Source organism: Amphiura filiformis, chromosome 11, assembly GCF_039555335.1.
Source record: "Amphiura filiformis chromosome 11, Afil_fr2py, whole genome shotgun sequence".
Lineage (NCBI taxonomy): Eukaryota > Metazoa > Echinodermata > Ophiuroidea > Amphilepidida > Amphiuridae > Amphiura > Amphiura filiformis.
The window spans coordinates 6,219,403-6,243,821 of record NC_092638.1 but is presented as its reverse complement, the minus strand read 5'-3'; the positions used below and the strand labels follow the sequence as shown (position 1 = coordinate 6,243,821).

At 36.1% G+C, this 24,419-nt stretch overlaps 1 protein-coding gene across 1 annotated transcript; it reads right to left on the bottom strand.

The window, feature by feature from the left end:
- Positions 1 to 5,961: 5,961 nt before the first annotated feature.
- Positions 5,962 to 19,050, bottom strand: LOC140164273 (NXPE family member 3-like). The gene is made up of 3 exons (XM_072187542.1): positions 18,800 to 19,050; positions 12,697 to 12,759; positions 5,962 to 9,496 (listed from the first exon to the last, which is right to left on the bottom strand). Exons 2-3 carry the CDS (start codon positions 12,699 to 12,701, stop codon positions 7,723 to 7,725), a joined length of 1,779 nt encoding a protein of 592 aa, XP_072043643.1. The 5' UTR covers positions 12,702 to 12,759; positions 18,800 to 19,050; the 3' UTR covers positions 5,962 to 7,722.
- Positions 19,051 to 24,419: the final 5,369 nt, after the last annotated feature.

Here is a 24,419-nt window from a genome sequence, read left to right as displayed (position 1 = left end):
AATAAAAATGGATTATTTTCTCTATTGCACTTTTTTTGACTCACCCTGTTGTAGCGTAGAGTGATTTTTCCACATTTTCCGTTTCACATAGTTTTGGGACATCCTTTATAAAAACCCATATTATTCCTCTTGTGTGTCAGCTCTTTTATATCAATATTTGAGTCCAAACACCTGCTCCTTTTCGACCCCTCTTAACAGTCCAAGAGAGCGCCAAATATGGATCAGGAGTATTACATAATAATACCCTGCTATGACAATAGCTGCACTAGGTTAATCGTATAATCTCCTTATGTGGTTAGCATGGCTGGGCCAGGAAATCCACAAGGTCAGCCAATGTATGTACATGTATTCGGTACATGTGCCATATCTTTACAATGGGTGATAAATTTCTGGTTTGTTTTATTTCAAAACGCAACATTCGATATTCTAAAGCTTGGTCCAAATCCAAGAGAAGAACCAACTCTAGTAATTTATGTGGTTTCAAATTATATCGGCCGTTGCCTTTTTGATAGAAATGGTGTTTGTTGATGTGCACAGTTTCCCATTAGATCATAACATGCTGTTGTACATCCAAGGTCAAAGGTCTTTTAATCCATATTTGGCGTTGTTCTGGGACTGCTTAAGAAGTCATCAAGGCTGGCATACTTCACTCCGCTGACACACATACACAATAAAAATCCCTTTAAAAGGGAGAGCTTGGCCTTGGAATACCCAAACTTAATGAAATATATCAAAAATAAATACAAAGAACATACTTCATTGGGACTTCATTACAGGAACACAGCATAGGCTGACATTGCAGTAGGCCTATATACTCGGTTATATGAAACGATCTGATCCAATCAGTACAAGTCAGCACTGGCCCTTTACACCACACCTGCTCCAACAGCAACTACCATCTAGGCGTACCTGACCTATGCATTGTTACCTTCCTACCTATAGGCCATATATAACTACCTATATATAGACCATATAGATGGTCTGTGCAGACAGTGCTATGAAATACCTTAAACCTATACCTATACAATCTACTATCAACCCACAACTTAAATACCAACCTGGTAGCTATCCATTCTCCCAAACGTCAAACATGACTGACAAAAACCACATTATTAAATCAAGAATTTTGCAGTACCATAGACCATGGAAGTAAAACACATGAATATTTTCTTATACTGTGATGGGAAAGTTCATTAACCACCAAAATTATTCTTGGTCAATTGAATATATGAATACAAAAGCCACCTAAGTCCATACTTTGGCCAAATTGAGTTAAGCATGGGAAATTGTTGCTATACATAGGCCTGTCATGAAAGAACAACTCAAATTCATCCTCTTTGTCTATTGAGCATGTGAGAAATAGCATGAATGAAAGAATCACCCAATTCCATGATTTGAGTCTTGTAACACATTGATTGAAATCCAGTACACAGAAAAAACAATATGTATTCTCTTGTTTGGTAAAAATAACATAATATTAGGTAAAAAAGTGAACATAACTTCTGTGTAAATTTTAAACTGCACGTTTGTTATGTAATCCTCACATTTTGCAAACGTTCAGCGTTTTTTACACATTGTTATGTGCAAAATTACAATTTTTGAAGTAAAAATAAAAATACCGAAAAGTTATGTAAACTCGGTACATGTGCTTTGCATAGTTACTGTGTAGTTTTTCGTGGCAACAGCGCAAAACGAAACGATGGCGGATGACACGGTGGAAGACATTCTCGAGCGATGGGGGCTGTCCCAATATATTGAGAAGTATGAAGGTGAGGGTAGCAGCATTTTTGTTTGTGTCTTGTGTTTTGTCATGTTCTTTTTAAATGCAGAGCGATATTTCAATTTTTGGTGCCAGGTGTATGCGTTGCCGTTGTATATCTGCACACGCACATGATGTACACATGTAAGCTTATCGATGCATCACACACTTATAAAAGTCCACTTGTAACACATTCATTGCTAGAGAGTGAATAAAAAAAAAAAAATGGGTTTAATAAAGGAAAGTGTGTGGTTTATATTACATGGCAGAATGCTTATCAACATTATACATACCTGTGTGCTTTATTTTGTATTATCTTACTAGTGGTAATCTCATTCTAACATTATTGTCTTTGTATATGATTCAAAAAACCACCCAAGTCCAAAATTTAAAATGAACCCCACGAAGTCCCTGAAATGCTAATCGTCATACCTAATACAGGATAATCCACTCATTTGCACGTAAAACTTACCATATTGACCAGGTAAATCTAACTGAAGGAATTAAAATGATACACAGGTTTTTCTCTCAAAATCACTTCCCATGGACTTGGGTGGCTTTTGTATTCATGTATTCAATTGTTCCATGTCCAAGTACAATATAATAAGTTGGTTAAATTTTATCTTGGAACAAAGCAAGTTCCAGATGTTTATATGGTACACCTGTCAACAGTCATTAAAACTCATCATCCCCCAGGTCAAAAAACAATCACTACTGAGCACTGCTTTATGAGGGAAAGGAGGGTACCTGGGAGGTTGCTATTTCATCCCTGGGTTAACATGGTCAAGTCAAAGAGTTTCCAGCAAACACAAAAACGTTTTAAAAACGTTTTAAATAAGTTATATTTTGGCTTTTGGTTTAGGTAAAAACGTTTAAATAACATTAAAATGTCGGGTTATATAAAGGTCATGATAACGTTTTAAAACGTTTTGTATGAAAACACACTGTAACAATATTTTTTAATGTTTTCAAAAAATGTTATTGTAAACTATTTTTGCAAACATTTTTGCCAAATATTGTGTCAATACTTAAATAACATTATGTTAAAATATTTGAATCCAGCAAACACAGAAATGTTCTTAAAATGTTTTTTCAAAACCTTTTAATAACATTTAAATGTCGGGTTATATAAAGGTCATGAAAACGTTTTAAAACGTTATTGAAAATATTTTGGCCAAACATTATTCGCAAAATATTTTTTCAACCCCAAAATAACATTCTGTTTAGAATGTTTTGTGTCAAGTTTTCAAGAATGTTTTTGGAATGTTATTAAAACGTTTTTATACCCTTTATATAACCCGACATTTAAACGTTTTCTGCAAAACATTTTTTTTGCTGAGCATTAGATTATCAAAAATGTTGTTTAATGTTATAAAAACGTTTTATACCATTAATGTATCCTTTATATACCCCGACATTTAAACGTTTTCTGACAACCTTTTATAACCTTTTGCGAATGATGTCGAAAACGTTTTGTGTTTGCTGGGGAGTTCACTGCTGAATATATAGCCAAATGAATTATGTCATGGGGGCCTCCTGCACACCCACCACTTACATTTTAAGCATTATCCTACAACATTGTTTTACTGAGGATGAACCAAATGCATGTTAACAAGACTAGTCTCCTACTTCAGTTCAAAGGTCGAGGTCGCAAACGAATGATAATAGAAGAAATGAAATGAAATGTCATGGCGCCCTCTTAGCTTAATACTAGTAGTATTCCTGCCATACCGCATCATTCATGTTGTGAATAGCGGGTGGCGCAATTATACTTATTTTACTTTAAGGCAGGCGGTGATGGAAGCGATATCGCCAATTTTGAGGTCGCCATTGGATTAACACATAATCATGAAATCTTCACAAACAATTCTAAATTTGTTATGTGGTGTCAAAGCAAAATTATCTTACTCTAAAACCGTCGGGGTTCGACAAAGTACCCCACTGCAAGTATGTTAATTTTCCATTTGTAATTGCTAACCGTGTATTTTGAATGGGGCTATCAGCCCTGTATCTTCGCCAGCCTCGTACGTCACGTGTTGCGCTTCCTATGCCGCCTGCTTTAAGGCGGGTTAGAGGAAAGCACGCCGTAGTGGTATTTGCACTCAATTATTGAGACATTATGGTTATCCCTCATTTATTATTTATATAAGATGGCTGTTATTTTCGTCGGAAGAGGGGGTCCCAAGTATATATGTAAAGTGGCTCTTCTTTAACAAAAAATAGCATAATTGTATCAAACAAAGGTTTGTGACTTCAAATGGCATTTAAAATATTGGCAAAAATTGCCATTCCCATCAAAATTTCGCGCGTTACACACGCATTATTGCCAAATAAACGACAGGGACCTCATAATAATATATTTACCGACCTCTTTGAATAATATTGAATTTGGGTCTCTGTGTGCAAAACGGACCATAGCAATGATCAAACTGGGACAGGGGGAGGAGGTCATTAACAAATTGCCTCTGGTCACTAATATTTGGGTCCGGGGGTACATCAAAAAATTTTGGTGGGTATGTTCCCCCCGAATTTTGAGGTGGTGGGTCTTTGGGAGCTGACGGCGTACCAGTAAAAGGGGGTCTTTTGGAGCTGTGAACTGGGCTGTGAACAGTCAAACTCAAAGAGTCTTTCTTGGCATTTTGGTTGAAAATCGCCTGAAAAAACAAGAAATATAAGGAATGGTCAATTTTGGGGTCTTTTAGAGCTGACATTTCAAAATCAAGGGTCTTTCTGAGTTATATTTTGGTCAAATATAGGGGGTCTTTCGGAGGTGCGAAATCCAAAAAGGGGGGTAGCAAAATGAAACACAAGATTTCCCCAATGCTCTCAATTCAACTTTTGTTTCCTCCCAGGCAAGTCTTTATTAATATTACATTGTCATACTCAATTACAAGATATATTGTATCAACAACACTACTCACAAAAGCAAATTGCAAGATTTTCCGAAAAAGATTTCAGTTTAAAATCAAATTGATGAATAAACTCAGAGTACACACATCCCCATGTTTTGTCAAACTTCCCCATTTTCATTCATCCGTATAATTTAATTTATATAAATAGCTCTTTAATTCTAAAATAACGGTTACATAGTGTGGTTTTCTATTTTGTACTCTCTCACTATAATCAGTATAGTATAGTATATTTTATTCACACACAAATCGTGGCCCTCAGGCCAAATTACAAGTGGTTTACAATATTAAAAACAATTAAACATTAAAAATACAGTATCAATATTAACAAGGAAAAATACAGCAACTGCTGTTGATAGAAAATAAAATATTGCACTTATTCAAGACATCATTCAAAAACATTATAAATACACACCATTAAAAGGCTAAAATTGCCTCAATATTCCATATTTAAAAAGTCAGATTATGCAAAACAGTTCAGGGCATTTAGTTATTCAATAAATTGATAAAGTATGGAATAGCGCTGTTTTTGAAACGATCGGTCCTTGCATAAAGTTGAGAGATTTGATTTGCATTGCGAAGGACCCTGCCATGACTCTCCAGTCTGGTAGGAGGGATGAGATCTTTTGTTCGAATAGAAGCAGAAAGCCCTTCGGCCAACTTACGACAATGGTCCTCCCTCCTATCAGCTAGAGAGTCTAGCGGGCACAGATTAAGAGCGTTATCATAACCATCATACAATTTGCCCAGAACTATTTTGCAAGCTCTTTTTTGCAGCTGCTCCAAAGTATGATCTTGATTTGTGGTGAGTGAGGAATTGTTCATGTTTGCCACTTTATCAGCGTCCAATCCAAGTAGTATCATGTAGCCTACATGTCGGCAGATAACGTTTGCTTATCACAAAGTACCTTACCACCTTATTGTTTCGCAACAATTCGTCGGTCGCAACACACACTGGCGTAGAGTGATTTTTCCACATTTTCCGTTTCACATAGTGACGTAAAGGTTTAGAGCTAGCTAATAGTTATTCTATTTTTTTATTTGATTTTTCCACATTTTCCGTTTCACATAGTGACGTAAAGGTTTAGAGCTAGCTAATAGTTATTCTATTAAACTATTAAAGATATACAGTTTAAGGTGGTACTACACCTCTTGATACATTTGTGACTATTTTTGCATTTTTCTCAAAAAAAAAAAAATATATTATAGGGACAAGGAATTTCAGTGACTCAAGACAAGCGGTACGTTATTAATGAAATTTCAGTGAAGTAATTGGATTCCTTTCCCCTATAATATACATAACTTTTGTTACCAGTGTGTAGTTATTTTTTAGAAAAATGCAAAATTAGTCACACAATTTATCAGGGGGTGTAGTACCTGCACCTTCCAGTGCACAATAAATTAAACTAGCATAGGCTATGGGACAATTATCGAGTCCAGGAAATGAGTAGAGGAAGCCAATAATTGCATTTACATTTTATAGGTCTGGCAGTTCTTGAGTTAAGGCCAATAATGTATCAAAACGGCAGTTTTTGGCGCTTTACCCCTGTAGAAAAAATAATTGCACATTCGAATGAAATGTAGCTAGCAAAATGTTCATGTTTACAACTTTATCAGCTTCCAATCCAAGTAGTATCATGTAGCCTACATGTCGGCAGATAACGTTTGCTTATCACAAAGTATACCTTACCACCTTATTGTTTCGCAACAATTCGTCGGTCGCAACACATAGTAGCGTAGAGTGATTTTTCCACATTTTCCGTTTCACATAGTGACGTACAGGTTTAGAGCTAGCTACAACCTATAGTTATTCCTATTAAACTATTAAAGACATTCAGTTTAATATTTGAACCTGAAACTTCAATTTCAAATAGAATCGAGCCAATGAGAGATAACAGTGGAGGAGTATCGACTCCGTTATTAGTAACATAATACTTCAAACACGTTTGTCCTTCACGTACGCCATTGTGTAGCGACCAACGAATTGTACAGTTATTTGATACAAATTTAAAATGCTTCTTGGCATTATGTCAGAGGATGATTTAAGCACTACCCAATACCCCACTGGTTAACTGTGCAGCATGTGAGCAGTGTGACATGACACCCAACACACATCACTTTAGTTCTGAAATCGACCAAGTAATAATGACCCACACACAATTCTAAACAACATCTTTTGCACAGAATTCAATGGGATTTGAAAAGTGAAGTAAACTCTAGTGATAATACTTTTGCAGTGCATGATGGGGCTTCCTTAAATCATCCTCTGGCATTATGTATACCTATTTTACCACATTGAAAAATATCTATCTGTGTACATTGAGACAATATATGAAATAAAATCACACATTTTTGATCGACGTTTTTTGCCCCGTTGAAGTAATTCTTTTTCCCCTTTTGCACCATATTTCAACATTTTAGCTTCAATATGGCAAAATATTTTGCGCGGCGTATTTGTAACATAAACTTCTTTTGTCTCCAAAATATGATGGATTCTCTATACTTCGAAAAATCGTTTCCAACCCCTCATCCCCTTATGTCAAAAAGAAATCTTCGCCACTAGATGTATTCACTTTATTCAGAATAATGTGCCCAGGGGTCAGCAAAAGACCATGTTTAGGCTATGTGAGAACAGCCGCCAATGTTTAAGCATAATTTCATACACTCCTATATAGTGAGAACCAATCAGAGCAAGCGTTAGTAAATACTAGCCGCGCATAAATGCTGTACAATTGCACGGGCGCGCCCTCCGCGTAGTACGCGTAGTGCTTTCGGACGCGTTCATTTTTCTTGCTGGTGGATTCATTTATATTTGCTTGTATTTTCCAACATTTTAGTGACAATTTTGTTATAAAAATAGCCAAAATCACGGGATTTTTTTCTCGAGTATGAAATAGGTTAACAAATGGGGACAAAAAGTTGGCTTTGCCCCCTCACACCAAAATCCTGGCTATGCCACTGTGTGACGCCGTGGGTAACTTCAAAAGCAGCAGAAACTAGTTGGTACCTTTTCTAGTCTCCTCCCCTATATTAGGATCTAATCGCGGTTTTGAACTAAATAAGTGACAGTAGCATATCAACTTCATTTCTTACAACACTTTGGTCAGGATGGACGTGAAAACCCGTGTAGTGACCTGTAGTCATACCCCAAACATCTATTATGGTAATCCCTGGAATATGTCCTAACATCATTCTCATTACCTGGTCGCATTCCCAAGCATACCAATTGCTCATTGTGGGTGTTCCTTTTTCTCTAGTATTAGCCGATTTTATGAATATCCTCGTCCCAGGATATCTTTTTTGGAAACGAATGATTGCATTTTTGATGCTTAATAAACGATCTTGATAAAATTCTAATGAGGTTGCTGTAAAATGAGCCCAAATGGTTAGTACAATAATCACATCAGGTCCTCCAGTTTTCAAAGCGTCAATTCTGTTTGCTACGTATTCACAAATGGGTGCTGTAGCATGCCCGGTTCGAATTGGAAAACCATGGAATGTGTGGGTTAATGTCATGTTGTATCGTACTGAGTATCTAAACTTAGTAGCACCGAGTTTCGTGATACAGAAGTCATTCCTGAAAGTATCCGTTATATACTCAAGCCATTGTCGAACTGTTGAGTCACCGAAGAAGATCAAAGTTTTGTTTTGCAAAATTTGAATCATTTTGTTCTTTTCAAATTTTGATTTTTTACACTGCAAAGATACCCATACATTTTTGTAATAAAATCCCGATGCGCTGTTTGGCGAGAGCATAACTCCACGATCAGTAGAGTTACACATTGGCAGTGTCTTGCTGAACTCACAACTTGTAAATGAACCGGAAAGAGAGTGGTTTTTGTCGATGTTGTTAACAACAGTTATAGCACGAGGTTGGATGTTTTTTACATAGTCAAGTCCTTTTGTTGCCTTGAAATACAACTTTGAATTATCATAAAGTATTTCTCTTCTTAAGTTTCCTCGACCGAAGTTATACGCAGAACAAGGCATGTTTGGTGGTTTAATGCAATACCATGGTATACCAGTGAAAGGGTCTGTGAAGTTGCACAAATGGCGCGTTTTATCAACTTTAATATTAGTTTTATTGAGATTCATCCAAGGCGTCATGTGACATGGTACTGTTGCAGTGACATGTTTTAGTTTAAATATTCCATCATAGCAAAATCTAGCAGGAACTTTCTGTCTCCATTGCCTCAAATAATTCATTGCTTGTCGAGCTCTTACAACAGCTACAACGGGGGTCACCTCCCCAATCCATCTGAGGGTAAACCGCGCAATGTAGGTCCCATTACCCACATCGGTAATGTTACCTTCTTGAGTTTGACTTGCTTTCATGGAATCTGTTTTTATCCACGTCCACAAGTAATCACCTCCAGAGTTTAATCTCTTTTTCTTGCAATCTCTTGCCGTAATTATCAACTCTATTGTATCGCACAGCAGATAAACTGGTTTAGGATCTTTGATGAATGCATCGAAATACTTTGGACATGCTGGCACTAAGTTCTTGTTCTTTTCAAGATATTGAGAGTGTGGATGTTTGGACTCGTCAAGCTCAATGGCATGACCGTTTACAAACCAACCTGTCCACGACTCATTTAAACTTGTAAGTCCGTCAACCATCGGTAATTGATGGACATCGGTGCACTTTTTATATGCAGGTGGTTTTACTGGTTTATGCGGGGGTTTATGAAATATATTAATTATTTCCGCTCTGAATACATCCAGATACAAATATATTGATATAGAGATGACGATACCACAAATCAATGACAATTTCCGACGAGAAATTACACAGCCTGATGATCCTTCTTTTACTTTCATCTGAGACCTGAAAGGTAAGTAATATGGAGGTTCAATTAATAACAACAACGGCGACGACAACAACAACAACAACTACAACAACAACAACAACAACATCAAAAACAGCAATAAGCATTATTGTAGCAATAGTGTTATTATTATAATTATTATCATTGATAAGTATTATTATTATCATTATCGTTAGCTTTGTTATTTTTATTATTATCATTATTATTATCATTATTATTATTATTATTATTATTATTATTATTATTATTATTATTATTATTATTATTATTATTATTATTACACCCCATTCTCTACAAATTATGTGCATATAACGCAAAATGCAAGGTGGAATATTTTGCGCTTTATTTGCATTTTAAAGCTTTGCATTAATTTTAACTGATATTCCTAAGTCAATTAACCATGACTTACTGGACGATTTTTGTTGAGGGGAAGGAAAGATGAAAGGCAGAAAGGAAGACATACACTGGAGAGAAAGGTTTAATGTTTTCTCCAGTCCGGTTTTGAATCACAGACCTGTCGTGTGCATGACCAGAGGATGATTTAAGGAAGCCCCATCATGCACTGTAAAAGTGTTATCACTAGAGTTTCAACTGCCACTTTACTTTTCAAATCCCATTGAATTCTGTGCAAAAGATGTTGTTTTAGAATTGTGTGTGTGTCATTATTACTTGGTCGATTTCAGATCTAAAGTGATGTATGCATAAAGGATAATTCACACCTTCTGTAGATAACATAAAATGTGAAATCGACTAGCTTTTGAAGGTGTTTTTATTGTAAATATATCTGTCCAAATTCAAATTTAACCATGCACGTGTATGGGGTGGGCGGGCAGTGGTGTCATGTTCACTCACACAGCTGTGCTAACCGCAAGACTTGCTGGGTAGTGCTTAAATCATCCTCTGGTGCATGACCGGGGATAGCAAGCGTTCGTGCATGTTTTTGTGTTCCGATAATCGGATCACATGCGTGGGATATGTGCTGTTGTACTGAGTCACTTTGTGATGCAGCATGTTATAACCCCTGGTATTGTTCGGGCTAGTGTTACACTCTTTGAAGGGAAATTAGAGGTTTGTACTGGAGGCTTGGCGAATGGGAAGGAAAGAAGGAAGGAAAGAAGAGGTTTGTACTGGAGGCTTGGCGAATGGGAAGGAAAGAAGGAAGGAAAGAAGAGGTTTGTACTGGAGGCTTGGCGAATGGGAAGGAAAAAAGGAAGGAAAGAAGAAAGAAAATGAACAGAAAAGATTTTTTGGTCCGGTTTGGAAACACGGACCCGTCAGGTGCTAAGCAAATGACCGGGGATAGCAAGCCACGATTGTGTACCTTGGCCGGTCAACGTTTCCGTGCCTATAATGTGTACTCGGATGATTAGTTTACCCAGTCGGATCACGTGAGATACTACAATCCCGGACAAAATGGTTGGAACACTTTGATACGGGTACTTCAAATATGTCCCCCATTTCCCCGGTCAGTGTTGCCAGTTGTTTATTTGGTCATGCTATAAATAAATAAAATAAATATTAGTATCACGAAATACTTCTTTAAATAAAAATATACACCATTATGTGCAGTCTTTTGCTGTTCAAAGTGACAAAATTTTTTTTCACATGTTTTTTTTCTCCAATATTTCGACAATTTCACGTCTCTACTTTATAACTAATATTTTTTACTCTGGAAAAACTGAACAGTTTTGTTTAAATCTGACGTTACCATTGGATTCTTTAACTGGTTCGTTCCAATTCCAAAAATGTATCATATACTTTGTACTTAAACTTCAGAACTAATGAAGTCGGAAAAGGCCCATGATCTCTTCCATTACTCTCCCTTAACCCTAACCCCGGAGGGCTCACTGGCGACGGAAGGGAAAGAAGGAAAGAATAAAGAGAGAAGAGGGGGAAAGAAGTTGTTTGCTCTGGGTGGGATTCGAACCCGAGATCCCTCGCATGCCAAGCACTCGGTCGGCGACACTTTGCCACGGGTCTTGGGCTTCGCTGACCAGCGAAACCGTGCCTATATATCACTTAGGGCGATTGCGTCATCACACCACGTGGGATGCATGCACGAACAGCGCATATACCAAGTAGTATTTTGTAGTATTCAGGCGGGTTAGGGTTAAGGAAGCCTATACTGAGTTTCGATAGTGGTAACCTAACCCTAACCCCGGAGGGCTTTTTGGCGACGGGAAGGGAAAGAATAAAGAGAGAAAAGAAGGAAAGAAGTTGTTTGCTCTGGGTGGGATTCGAACCCGAGACCCCTCGCATGCCAAGCACTCGGTCGGCGACACTTTGCCACGGGTCTTGGGCTTCGCTGGCCAGCGAAACCGTGCCTATATATCACTTAGGGCGATTGCGTCATCACACCACGTGGGATGCATGCACGAACAGCGCATATACCAAGTAGTATTTTGTAGTATTCAGGCGGGTTAGGGTTAAGTGACCACAATCGTGGAAATATGTCTTGGGACAGTTTAGACCTTGCACTAAAATCGAGCATTTTGGGGGAAAACCAAATGACATTTTTTTAATACTACCAACTCTAATGTAAAGTAATAAACATTATGCGTGTAACTACAAGGCCATATTAGCCAATCAAAAAGGGCTCGTGCGTTATCATGCTAGCAGACTACTTGAGTGGGTTAAGCGGAATCAAACTATTACTATAAGGACTATAAAATCGAGTGTTCAGAGCCAGAAAACTCAAGCAGGAAAGATGACTCAAGTAATGTCATTTAGAGAAAAACAAATTTTAATATTTTTGCAAACTAAATCTGTTTATAACTCACAATGTAAGTGTCTGATTTAACTCAAATTTGGTCCTATTGCCAAAAGTTGTGTCCTATTCATTTGAACACATTATGATTAGGAATAGTGGAATTTAAGATATTCGTTAGTGTTCCTTAAATACTAGCTAAAATCAATAATCTCTGAGTTACGGCTTCTAACTTTCAATGTTGTCAATGGTGGATGGAATGTGTCTTTATAATCACCAGACAAGCCATTCAGTTATTTATGATAGTTCTGGATACTTCAATATCAAAATAGTACTTTAAGATGGATAAGTGTCAAGTGTCCAGTACTTCAGCATAATTGTTAACCTCAGGTCCCATGCATGCTAAACTGTATCAACTCTTTTGTACCAATCTCTGTGTTTGAATCAAGCTTTCTGGCTCTCAACCCTCAAAGTGTTCTCTAAAATACTTACTCCATCACTTCTCGGTTACACCCACAACAAGTTTGAACTCAGCGTTGAATTCCCACTATCTTACTGAAACGAGATTGAAATAAGAACATTCGTAAGTAACTATCTTTTTTACGTACAGTTATAGAGGGCCGAAAGATTAATTTTATCTAAATCATAGACGTCTTGGAGTAAACATTGTAGTGTAATGAATGACTGGCGTAATTGTCACCAATGAAAACAAATATTTTTTATTAATCTGGTGTTTGACCCACCACTAATTTCAACAGAATATTTTTAGACGGTATGCATTTCAGTGATACTCCTGAACACCATAATAAATGCATACCTGAGTACAGGGTGAGTAAAAAAAAAAAGTGCAATAGAGAAAAGAATCCATTTTATTTAAGAACCGAGTTGAACCTTTTAGGTTTTAAAACATTTTATAAATAACATCCATTAGTGATCTTGTGTGAAAAGGAATTAGCATTTACCGTTTTGTTTTTATGACACATTTTATAGCGATACCCAATTTTTATGTTTGTCCAAGAGACATCTAAAATTTGAATGTCAACCCACTCTGTGTAAGGTTGATTTGGAGCAACTGCCATTTTTCATTGGCATTGAAATAGAATAGAACACCCCATATGTTATTGCCCTTGGTCTTGTTTAAGGAGAAGAAACATTATTTGTTGTTATTTTCATTTTCCCTTTACTTTAAAGATGTTTATTTCCCATCAAAAACATATCAATTTGAAGGCGGGGTTTTCAAATGTTGAAATGAAATGCGCGCAAATTGAAGTGGAGTGAATTACAAATATTCAGTAAGTTGGACATATTGGGATTAAAAACACTGGAGTTGGAGTTGAGTGAAGTATGAATGACTTAAAGTAATGTTAGAAAGTTTGTTTTAACAGAAAAAAGAAAGAAATTAAAATAACGCAAAAATCAACCTTATTTAAGTTAAAGTCAGTTTCAGAGCTGGTGCCTTTATCATGCATTGTGTGCTCTCATTCAAAATACATGGTACCTCGTGGACAAATAATGAAATTGGGTATCGCAGCAAAAGGACTCAATTTAACGGTAGTAGCGAGTCAATTCATTTTTTCACAGAAGGTGGCCATTGAGTGTGGCATTTATAGAAATTTTCAATAATGGGAAAGTTTAACTTGGTTCTTACATAAATATCGATTCTTTGCTCTATTGCTCTTTTTTGACTCACCCTGTATTTGTGGTGGAAAGGGGTTAAATTAACATAATATTCAAATTAACTGTCGTCATTAAAAATAAATAACAAACTCATCTAAAGTGGGTGTCACTTCAAATCATCCCAAACGTTATATGGTTTACGAAATACAGAGAAAATTCCAAACCCATGTGACTCGGGGTAATTTGAAGTTACCTACCACTTGAGATGAGTCTGGTATCTATTTCTAGCTAATATGTAAAAAGAGGCACAAGATTGTGATATTTTTGATAATTGGATAATATTATGGCTTATCTGGATATTGATAAATTTGGCTAATTAGGATAATGCGACACGATGCGAAACACGAGGAACATTTGCACTTTTCTTATTATTAAGGAGGGACAGGTGGAATTGACACTTTTTCTAGTGGAAACATACTAGGAAACCCTTACTAAGTATATGAAACAAGTATATGCTGAAGTACACATTTCATACTTAATTACATATTTTACGCATATTAATTAGCTAATTTGCATAATTAATTAGCGTAAATTGGCCATTTTTCAAAAAGATGTGGAGCCACTATGCAATGTCCTATGAAGTTCATTGAGGTGTCAAATTAAATCTCTTTGCAAGATCTAGAGCATGGACCTACTTTTGGTTACATGCTGGGTTAGGTAGGGTTACCCCATTGGATTTTCCAATTTCAGGTGAATGCAATTTTGAAAATGTACCAAAATCACAATTTCAGGTATTTTGAATTTACTTTAATTTAGGTCCATGCCCTAGATAATTAAATAAGCTTTATTTTGATACCTCAATGGGCCTCATAGGACATTCTATAGCGGCTCCACATTTTTTCAAAATTCGATATTTGTTGAGAAAATGAAATGCGTAAAAAATGTCATGCAACTGGTTCGTAAACAATGAAAATAATAAGATTTTTGTTGTAATTAGCACGTTTTTTTTATACAATTTGCATAATTTTTCCAGATTTTTTTTATGTTATGAAAACTACATACATTAATGTGTCTAAAAATGACAAAAACTAATTTTTGATGAAATGATGATTTTGGCATATCTAATTACATTAATGTAGGGATGACCATCATAATTTCATGTTGCCCCTTTTGCTACAAAAGATTGTTTTCTGGAAAGAACTCATCAACAGAAGTATTTTGGTGGTTAAATGGTCAAAATCGGTCAAAAACTTTTCGAATTATGAATTTTCAAAGTTTCCCATTCTGACCGGTCATTGGAACGAAATAAATTGACAAAGTCTAAATATAGCAATGTGAGCAAAATTGGTATAAGCATATATTTACCTTTTTATATTTCTTTATTTTAATATATATGCAAACATGAAACAAGCATATTGTGAAAGTATCAACGGGGTTTCTTATGAAATGGCACTTTACTAGTCAATAGCATGAAGTATTTCTTCAAACCGAGGCACTGAAATCATGCTTTTAGAAAACATTTGCCAAAAATCATCCATAATGGCCAAAGTGGCACAAAATCAAAAGTCCAGGTGAACTTTTTTTCCACAACAATATACACTACACATAAGAAAAATACTAATGTACTACAAGGGATTTTCAACATAGGAATCCAAACAATCAAGTACCAACATGCACAGCTTTGTCCTGATATCACTTCTGGGGTTTTAACAAAATGTTTAACCTCTATTGTGATTGGCAGCAGCATAAGGTATCTCTTTGATAGCTGTTAATGCCCAGCCATTCAGCAAGTGGCTAATAACTGACCTTGATAGGCTTGAATGAATACTGTCATGTGCTACAAAACCATCACACTCCAGGGCCTGGTCACTCTATATGCTACAGGGAGCACAGTACTTTAACAATGGAGTGAAAGACTCATTATTGATTAGGCGCGTATTTTAAAAGTACAGCTCCTGTGCGTGTATAGCAGCAAGTCAGTGCAGATGGTATAAATATAAGAAAATGTTTAGGGTTGAGATCAGGTGAATAATACAACAAATGAGCATGAAACTTCACATTTATGTTCAGAAAGGTGTCTATTTAACATGATTCGAAAGGTGTTTGGAAATTCCAAAGGGAAGCTGGTGATTTAATTTTTAACTCGAGATCTACTTGTCCGTTTTTTTTTTTTTTTTTACAGAGGATATGATAGAGGTAATAACAACAACTCTGCCAAATTACAGCTCAGTAGGTTAAGGTGTTCACCTGATCTTATTCATCTGAATATTTTGTGCCATTCTGAGCAGTGCTGCACTGGGCCACTGGCAATTAAGCGCACTGTGGCGATGGACCAATTTTGACTCACACTTACAGAAAAACCAAATAAGTTATGATGCTGTAATTTGCAGGATAGTTACAAAACATAATTGGCATTAACATCTCCAATTTTTACAGAAAAATTATGAAACATAAAAGAATGAGCTCAATTTAGAAATGTCTGTGCAAGCAGTGCACAGTTGAGCTCCCTGCATGTCTATGGGAGTGTTCTAATCAAGTTGATGGTTCATTGGTCATCCCTAATTAATGTTATGAAAACTACATACATTAATGTGTCTAAAAATGACAAAAACTAATTTTTGATGAAATGATGATTTTGGCATATCTAATTACATTAATGTTATATCGTGAAGTACCATATAGGGGAAGTGTATAGTTTTATATATGCGTTTTTTGAAACTGAGTTATTCATGCATGCCAAACATGAAAACTACAATCAATCAAAAAACAATCGATGACAAATTTGTCAGAACTTTCCAAATACGCATCACATCGTCATCATCCCTATATCTTCGTGTTAAAAATTGCCGTGATAGTACAGCGAATCCTCTCGTTTTTTAACAGCTACGCATCGCGATTTTGTTCGAGATAGGCCGAGCGACTCAGGCTAAGCATACCATGACTATCATATGAGATACCACAGCGTTTCTATATTCTACACATTATTACGATTTGTGCATGCTCTAGTACCCCCATATGATGTTTCTATCCCGGGGTTTCTATTGCAAGAAAAAAATTTGTTTTCAGGTAAAACCAGGGTTTTGTTTCCAGTACACTCACTCGAAAAGCAGTACACTAATTAGCGGGGCCTTGCAGCTTGCTGTGGATATCTTTTACTGCATTTTTAATGTAAACAATTTGAAATCCAATGTAAAAATTGAGATATATTTAATTTTGAGAATGACAATTATACTTTATAGGTATAAAGGAATGCGTTTAGCCCATTTAGTTAAGTTCCAGGTGCACGTCCTATAACACAATGCATATGGAAACTTTCTTTATCTGTGTCAATAATAGAATATTGATTTCAACGGAGTATTGAGCTGTATGGAAAAAAATATTTATAATATAGGGTGTTGACACTGTGCGCGTGGCTACTCAAAACAATAGTGAGCATTAGCGTATTTAATGGTCAATCATAAGCGATGCAATCTGGCAGAAACATACCATATTATTACGGCGCAGGGACTGCACATTAAATAGAAACTTGGAACAAATATCAATTTGCAGGCATAAAAATAAATAGAAACGGGTCGATTTTGGTGTAACGTAACTTTTTCCTTCAGTGGCCACGTGTGGTGTAATGTAACGCAATAGATGACTCATACCGCCTTACACTACAATATATGCACTACTACTATACATGTATATAAATATATAGATGAGATTGGGTCAGGTTGCTTTTACTCCATTGACCCATTCGTGAAGTATAATTAATATTTGAAAGAGGTTGGAATGAGTCGGGTGCGTAGCACTGCGGTCTTTTCCAACAGTACTCGAGGAAACGATGAGGCCTTTTTGTTTTCAAATGTGAAATTCTGAGGGATAAACCCCTAGAGTACCACAAAAATACTTGGAAGTGATCCTTGTTCTCTAATAAACTTATTTATACGTAAGAAGATTTCATAAATCATTCCAAAGTCTAAAAATATGAAAAATCTAAAAAAATCCCAGAAATTGAGGCGGGAGGGGACGAGAACCAAACCATTAATTTTATACGGCCTATGACACTATACCGCGAAGCGTGAGCTCAAACGGTCCAGTGTGGTCCCAGGACCGCGACACTCCGGCATTTGTTGGAAGACATCTAGTACAGCAGACAGTACATGTACAATGTGATTTTCTCATTTATAATTAGGATTACGTCATTGCCAGAGCTTGTTTATTTGTTCATTAGAATGATTGACAGCGGTGGGCGGACTTATACTCTTTGTTTTGTGAGCGGTACAAAAATGTGATTCTCTGATTAATTATAGGTCAAGGTAGGTCAATTCGGACCGTCTCTTCCTCAGATCTCTAGGTAGGACTGTATGGTATCTTCTCATTACACGATCGTAGTAAGACTTGGCCGGCGACGACGCTTGCGAATTGCCTGTCTTCAACTGCTGTATAGCATGGTATAGGCAGTTTGTAGAGAGTGTCTTAATATCTCATTATATAAAATCTCTGGTGGTCCGCCTTGGCCTCCTCACGGTGGTGACGGTGTGAGCATAAGGCCGTATAAAATTAATGTTTTGGTTTTTCAATTAATTTAGACTTTGGAATGATTTATGAATTTTTCATACATATAAATAAGTTTATTAGAGAACAAGGACCACTTCCAAGTCTTTTTTTTTTACCTAGGGGTTTATACCTCAGAATCTCATATTTGAAAAAAAAAGTGCCTCATCGTTTCCTCGAGCACTGTTGGAAAAGACCGAAAACTACAGACAATGCTGATTTTACACTGAAAAAAAAAACACCTCCCTCCCTCATCAATTCATGAAAATCCTCTGAACGAGAACCAAAATATTAATTTTATACGGCCTAAAGGTAGGCTATCACTGATCATATCACGTCTTCTAAAATAACAATTATAATCTCTTACTCACTAATTCAGCACGGTTAAAATTATACTGTTAAAATTCGCGTGGATATACATTCGAAACAAAATACTTACGAATATCTTCAAAAATTCATTGCTGTGTTTCATTCAAAGATTCAAAATATTCCTATCAAAATATTTCTCCATCGCGTGGTGCATCCGGGCGATGCATCAGTTCCAAATGAATATAAACGTGATACAGTACACATAATTTATATAACCAGATAATAAGAAAACCATAACCATATGCTATAACTCATATTTCATAAAATGTCAAGGACGTATTCAGGCTAATTCTCACTTTGCACTGAAAACGTCCGATTCACTCACATACGGTTCGGTGAATAGGTTCGATCTTGCGCAAATTGGGTAATCCATGTATTCCAGCCGTTCAATGTACCTATGAATAATTAAGCAGGTGACGTGATTATTCCACAGCCCCTTAACAAACACAAATATTGGGTGAATTAGAAATTCTTTCAAATATTAAAAAATACAGTCAAACGTGTGCCTCATCTGAGAGCTTGGACACCTGCAAATTTGCTTCTAGAAAATGTATAAGTTGTACCAAAACACAAAGTACGTTTCCGTCTTCACAAACACGAGGGTTGAAAAAAGAAATTGGTGTATTTTTGCTATCTACTGGAGATAGCTTACCGAATGAGTGTGTATTATTGCTATCTACTGGAGATGGCTTACCGAATGAGTGTATATCTGCTATCTACTGGAGATAGCTACTGGAGATAGCTTATCGAATGAGTGGGTATTTTTGCTATCTACTGGAGATAGCTTATCGAAAGAGTGTGTAATTTTGCTATCTACTGGAGATAGCAACTGGAGATAGCTTATCGAATGAGAGTGTGTATTTGCTATCTGCTGGAGATATCTCTTCGATTAAGTGTGTACTTTTGCTATCTACTGGAGATGGCTTATCGAATGAGTGTGTATTCTGCTATCTACTGGAGATGGCTTATCGAATGAGTGTGTAATTTTGCTATCTACTGGAGATATCTTATCGAATAAGTGTGTACTTTTGCTATCTACTGGAGATGGCTTATCGAATGAGTGTGTATTCTGCTATCTACTGGAGATAGCTTATCAAATGAGTGTGTACTTTTGCTATCTACTGGAGATAACTTATCGAATAAGAGTGTACTTTTGCTATCTACTGGAGATAGCTTATCAAATGAGTGTGTACTTTTGCTATCTACTGGAGATAACTTATCGAATAAGAGTGTAATTTTGCTATCTACTGGAGATAGCTTATTGAATGAGTGTGTATTTTTGTTATCTACTGGAGATAGCTTATCGAATGAGTGTATATCTGCTATCTACTGGAGATAGCTTATCGAATGAGTGTTTATTTTTGCTATTTACTGGAGATACCTTTTCAAATGAGTGTGTACTTTTGCTATCTACTGGAGATAGCTTATCGAATGAGTGTTTATTTTTGCTATCTACCTGAGATAGCTTATTGAATGAGTGTGTATTATTGCTATCTACTGGAGATAGCTTACCGAATGAGTGTATATCTGCTATCTACTGGAGATAGCTACTGGAGATAGTTTATCGAATGAGTGGGTATTTTTGCTATCTACTGGAGATAGCTTATCGAAAGAGTGTGTAATTTTGCTATCTACTGGAGATGGCTTATTGAATGAGTGGAGATAGCTTATTGAATGAGTGTGTATTCTGCTATCTACTGGAGATAGCTTACCGAATAAGTGTGTACTTTTTCTATCTACTGGAGACAAGGCAAGTAGTTATTGATTTACCGTGTTGAAATAAAATTTCCAGTGTAGTAGTTGTAGTCCTTTTCCCTATAATATACATATCTTACTTGTCACCAATGCGCTATAATTATTGAGAAAATGCAAAAATAGGCACAGAATTGGCCAGGGGTGTAGTACCCCCTTAATAGGCCGAAATTTGTTGCCATGGTGACCCTTTGCATGAAGAAGATACTTATTCAAAAGTTGCACTTAAACCCATTGAAATGTTGCTTTTTCTGCTAGAGTGCCTGGTCGTCAATGGTTAGCGAGGGTCATCCTTGACCAGTCATATATAATAGTCCTTCAACAGTACGACGGCAACTTTGTGACCTCTTTTGTTCGACAGAAAATTTATACGGGTTGGTGAACACGAGTTACGTAACACAATGTTGAAATTTTGGCCGGCAAACACGTTTGATCAAAATAGCTCCAGAAATGGAAGACACGGGTCGTATATTGCTCCATTTATGTACCCTGACCACAGATAAGATATCAAACATTTGTGTAAAGCAACAAATAACTTGTAAAAGTTGAATTAAATGGAAAATAAAGAAGCTTGAACATGTCCAAAGTAGCTCGGAAAATGAGAAAAATTGCATGTCACGAACACAAAAATGTTCATATCATCAAGCAAGAAAAAGCGCCGGAATCAAAAATGGGTGTCATGTTATAGAATAACTAAAGTTAGCTTGCCTGAAAATTTCACGAATTTTGGTTGGGGTATATTCTTAGTCGTATATTGAACATGTTGAAATGTTTATCTTTGTGCGTGACTATTGTCACGCGATATATTGTTTTTCCTGCAAAGAAACTTTCATTGTCAATTGTCCATTGTTGGTTATTTACCTTGAAAATAATACTCCCAACGTTCAAACAATTTTCAAGTCAGCATAAAGGTTTGTGTTACATTATTTGGACGGTGTTAATTCATTCCAGAAATAGAATACACGAGTGAGCCATGAGTGGGAATAACATTGCTATTATTACCGTATCTATCAAATCACTGGTATGGCTTAGTGGTAAATATTTGGAAGTTCGATCTTGGTTCGAACCCCGCTAGCACCTCTCTTTGATTTTTGATTTTATTTTAACTCATTTTTTTAAATCCTAGTTTTCATATTTTTATTAAAGCCATAATATACGATTTCGGGCTAATTTGAAGTTTTGTTATTCCAAAAATTATAACAATATTTATAATATTAATAAATAACTGTCAGGAAGGTTTTCACATTACATTTGAAGCAGAAGTAGCGAGACAAAATGAAAGAAAACACCTAATATCTTGTGCGCTTAACTGTGGTGTTCTATGGAGGATTAGTCTTAATAAGACATCAAAGTTAGTTGCTCTATCTAGAAAACGAACTTGGCTGATTCCAATTAGGTGTAATCCGAGGTGTAAGTTGAAATTCGTGCATCTCGTGATTTAATATGTATGCATAAAATGTCCAATTAAAAAATCGTGAAAATCTGTGTTGCCGTTCATTTATTTGATAGGCCTATATATAATCTTGAACTTTTAAAAAGTTTGACATGCTTTATTTGAAATTATTTCACATTGAAAGCTACTGAACTTAAATGCAATTTTTTAAAAAGATATCAAATCGAATGTAGGATTAGGCCTAAATATGAAATACTTAGCAACAAGAAATAAATCATGAAAAAAGTGGCCATTCAAGTTTCAAGATATTCATTAGGCCTATATTATTAAAGGCAAAAGGGAGAGGAAAAAAGAAAGAAAAACGAACTGAAAAATACTAAGAACAACATGGGAATCGAACTCTCAACCTTTCGCACTGCAGACCTGCGCTCTATCCACTAAGCCATCACATCTTGTTCTTCCAAAGGATATTATTTTGCTATCTTATTTCTCGTTCAACATGTTCAAGTATCTCACTCAACAATATTTTCAAAACTGCTTGTACTTCAGTTAAATGAGATGATACTACCTTCTTTGACGACTACAATATTTTGTTACACAATAGAGTATTGTGCATTAATAAAATATATAACAATAGACGTTTTTAATTGCTATATTAATCAATATAACATGTATAATAGACAGCGCCGGCTGGGATCCATTTCGTGAAGCATCGTGACACTTGCAACGTGCGCTTACAACACGAGGACTCAAAGAACGCAACTTTTCAACCTACGACTAGGTTATTCCACCGCTCATTCTCGCTGAAAATGTAATACAAGCTCTGGTTAATTAATATTTATCATAACAGAAAAGCATTACACCGGCGTTTCCTCAAAGCTGTAGATATAACCATTTTAGTGATCGTGACATGCATTTTCTCTCATTTTTTAGGCTACTTCGCGCACCAAAAGCATTCATTTTTTCCACAATAATTCAACTTTTACACGTTATTCTTTGCCTTATACTCATGTCTCATATCTTATCTATGGGCTCAATATGGAAATGAAGGGAGAAACGACTCGTGTATTCCATTTTTTTGACGTTTTCTGAAAAACCGTATTTGCCACCTGATTTTCAACATTGCGTTACGTAACAGCAGAGGTCACGCCGGTAAAAATTACCGGAAGTGAGCTAAGTTGCTGTCGTACTGTCCAGAAGTACTCAACAGTTAGCACGAAAATGCATTGCTATTTTTGGACCGGTCATTTTATTTCGTTCAAATGACCGGTCAGAATGGGAAACTTTGAAAATTCATAATTCGAAAAGTGTTTAACCGATTTTGACCATTTAACCACCAAAATACTTCTGCTGATGAGTTCTTTCCAGAAAACAATCTTTTGTAGCAATAGGGGCAACGTCACTTTTCCGCCCACTGCATTGCTGTCAAAAGTTGGTGCACTTTTTTTAAAGACCCTGTATTGCTAATAATAGTTTATTGTATATATTGTATATCGGAATAATTAGGAATATAATTTTGAATGCACTTGTGGTATAATCATAGTAATAATGATAAGCCATGGACACATTCCTAATTCATAGGAAGCAGAGTCCACACTAAACAATCAATACAATTTGCCTTTTTATTCCACCAGAGACTGAATTAAGGAACGAAACATATGACTGTATACTTACATGTAATAATAAACGCGATATCTGTTAATTTTTCCATCTTCAAAATCGTTGGTATAAATGATTACATTTCGCTTGGTAATCTATGTAGATTGATGGATTGGTACAAACTTTAATATGAATATTAAAGCGTATCATAAACGTCTTTCTGGACACTAGAAAATACACTTCTTCAGCAACTGAATGTCGTTTGTCAAGTGTAGAATATTAAAAGCCTTTGCTATAGCTTTGTGTTGAGTGTCATTTTCAATTATGCCTAATTGCTTTTCTGTATGTTAAAGGAACACTCCGGCAATCACAACATTATGCCTTATAATGTTAGGAAACAATTATTCAAAGTTCCCTAAGCACGAATCACATGGTTTTATTGAAAACAAACTCATATTGACCATGAAAACGAATAAAAACAGCCGGCTCTCAACACGCGATATTCAAAATTCCCCCGCCGATATTGTCTAGGGCATTGACGTCATTGTTTTTGTACTCAATTGTCGTCAGCCTTCGTTATATTACTGGGACGTCATTGCCACAGGCAGTGTCGGTGTATGGGATATTTGAATATCGCGTGGTGAGAGACGGCTGTTTTTAATTGTTTTTAAGGTCAATATGAATTTGTTTAAATATAACTACGTGATTCGTGCTTGATAATTACTTTTCTAACATATAAGGCATAATGTTGTGATTGCCGGAGACTTTTAGGCAGAATAAGGAGAGAAATATTCGTCCGTACCCGAATTTGAGATTTCTTGATACTTATAAATACTAAGATGTATTCTTTTACTTGAAAGTGATAAAATACAACTTGTTAATATTTCCTCCCATTTTTTCTTGATAGACGGCTTGTAGTACGGAATGCGCGAATGCGAAATCTTGT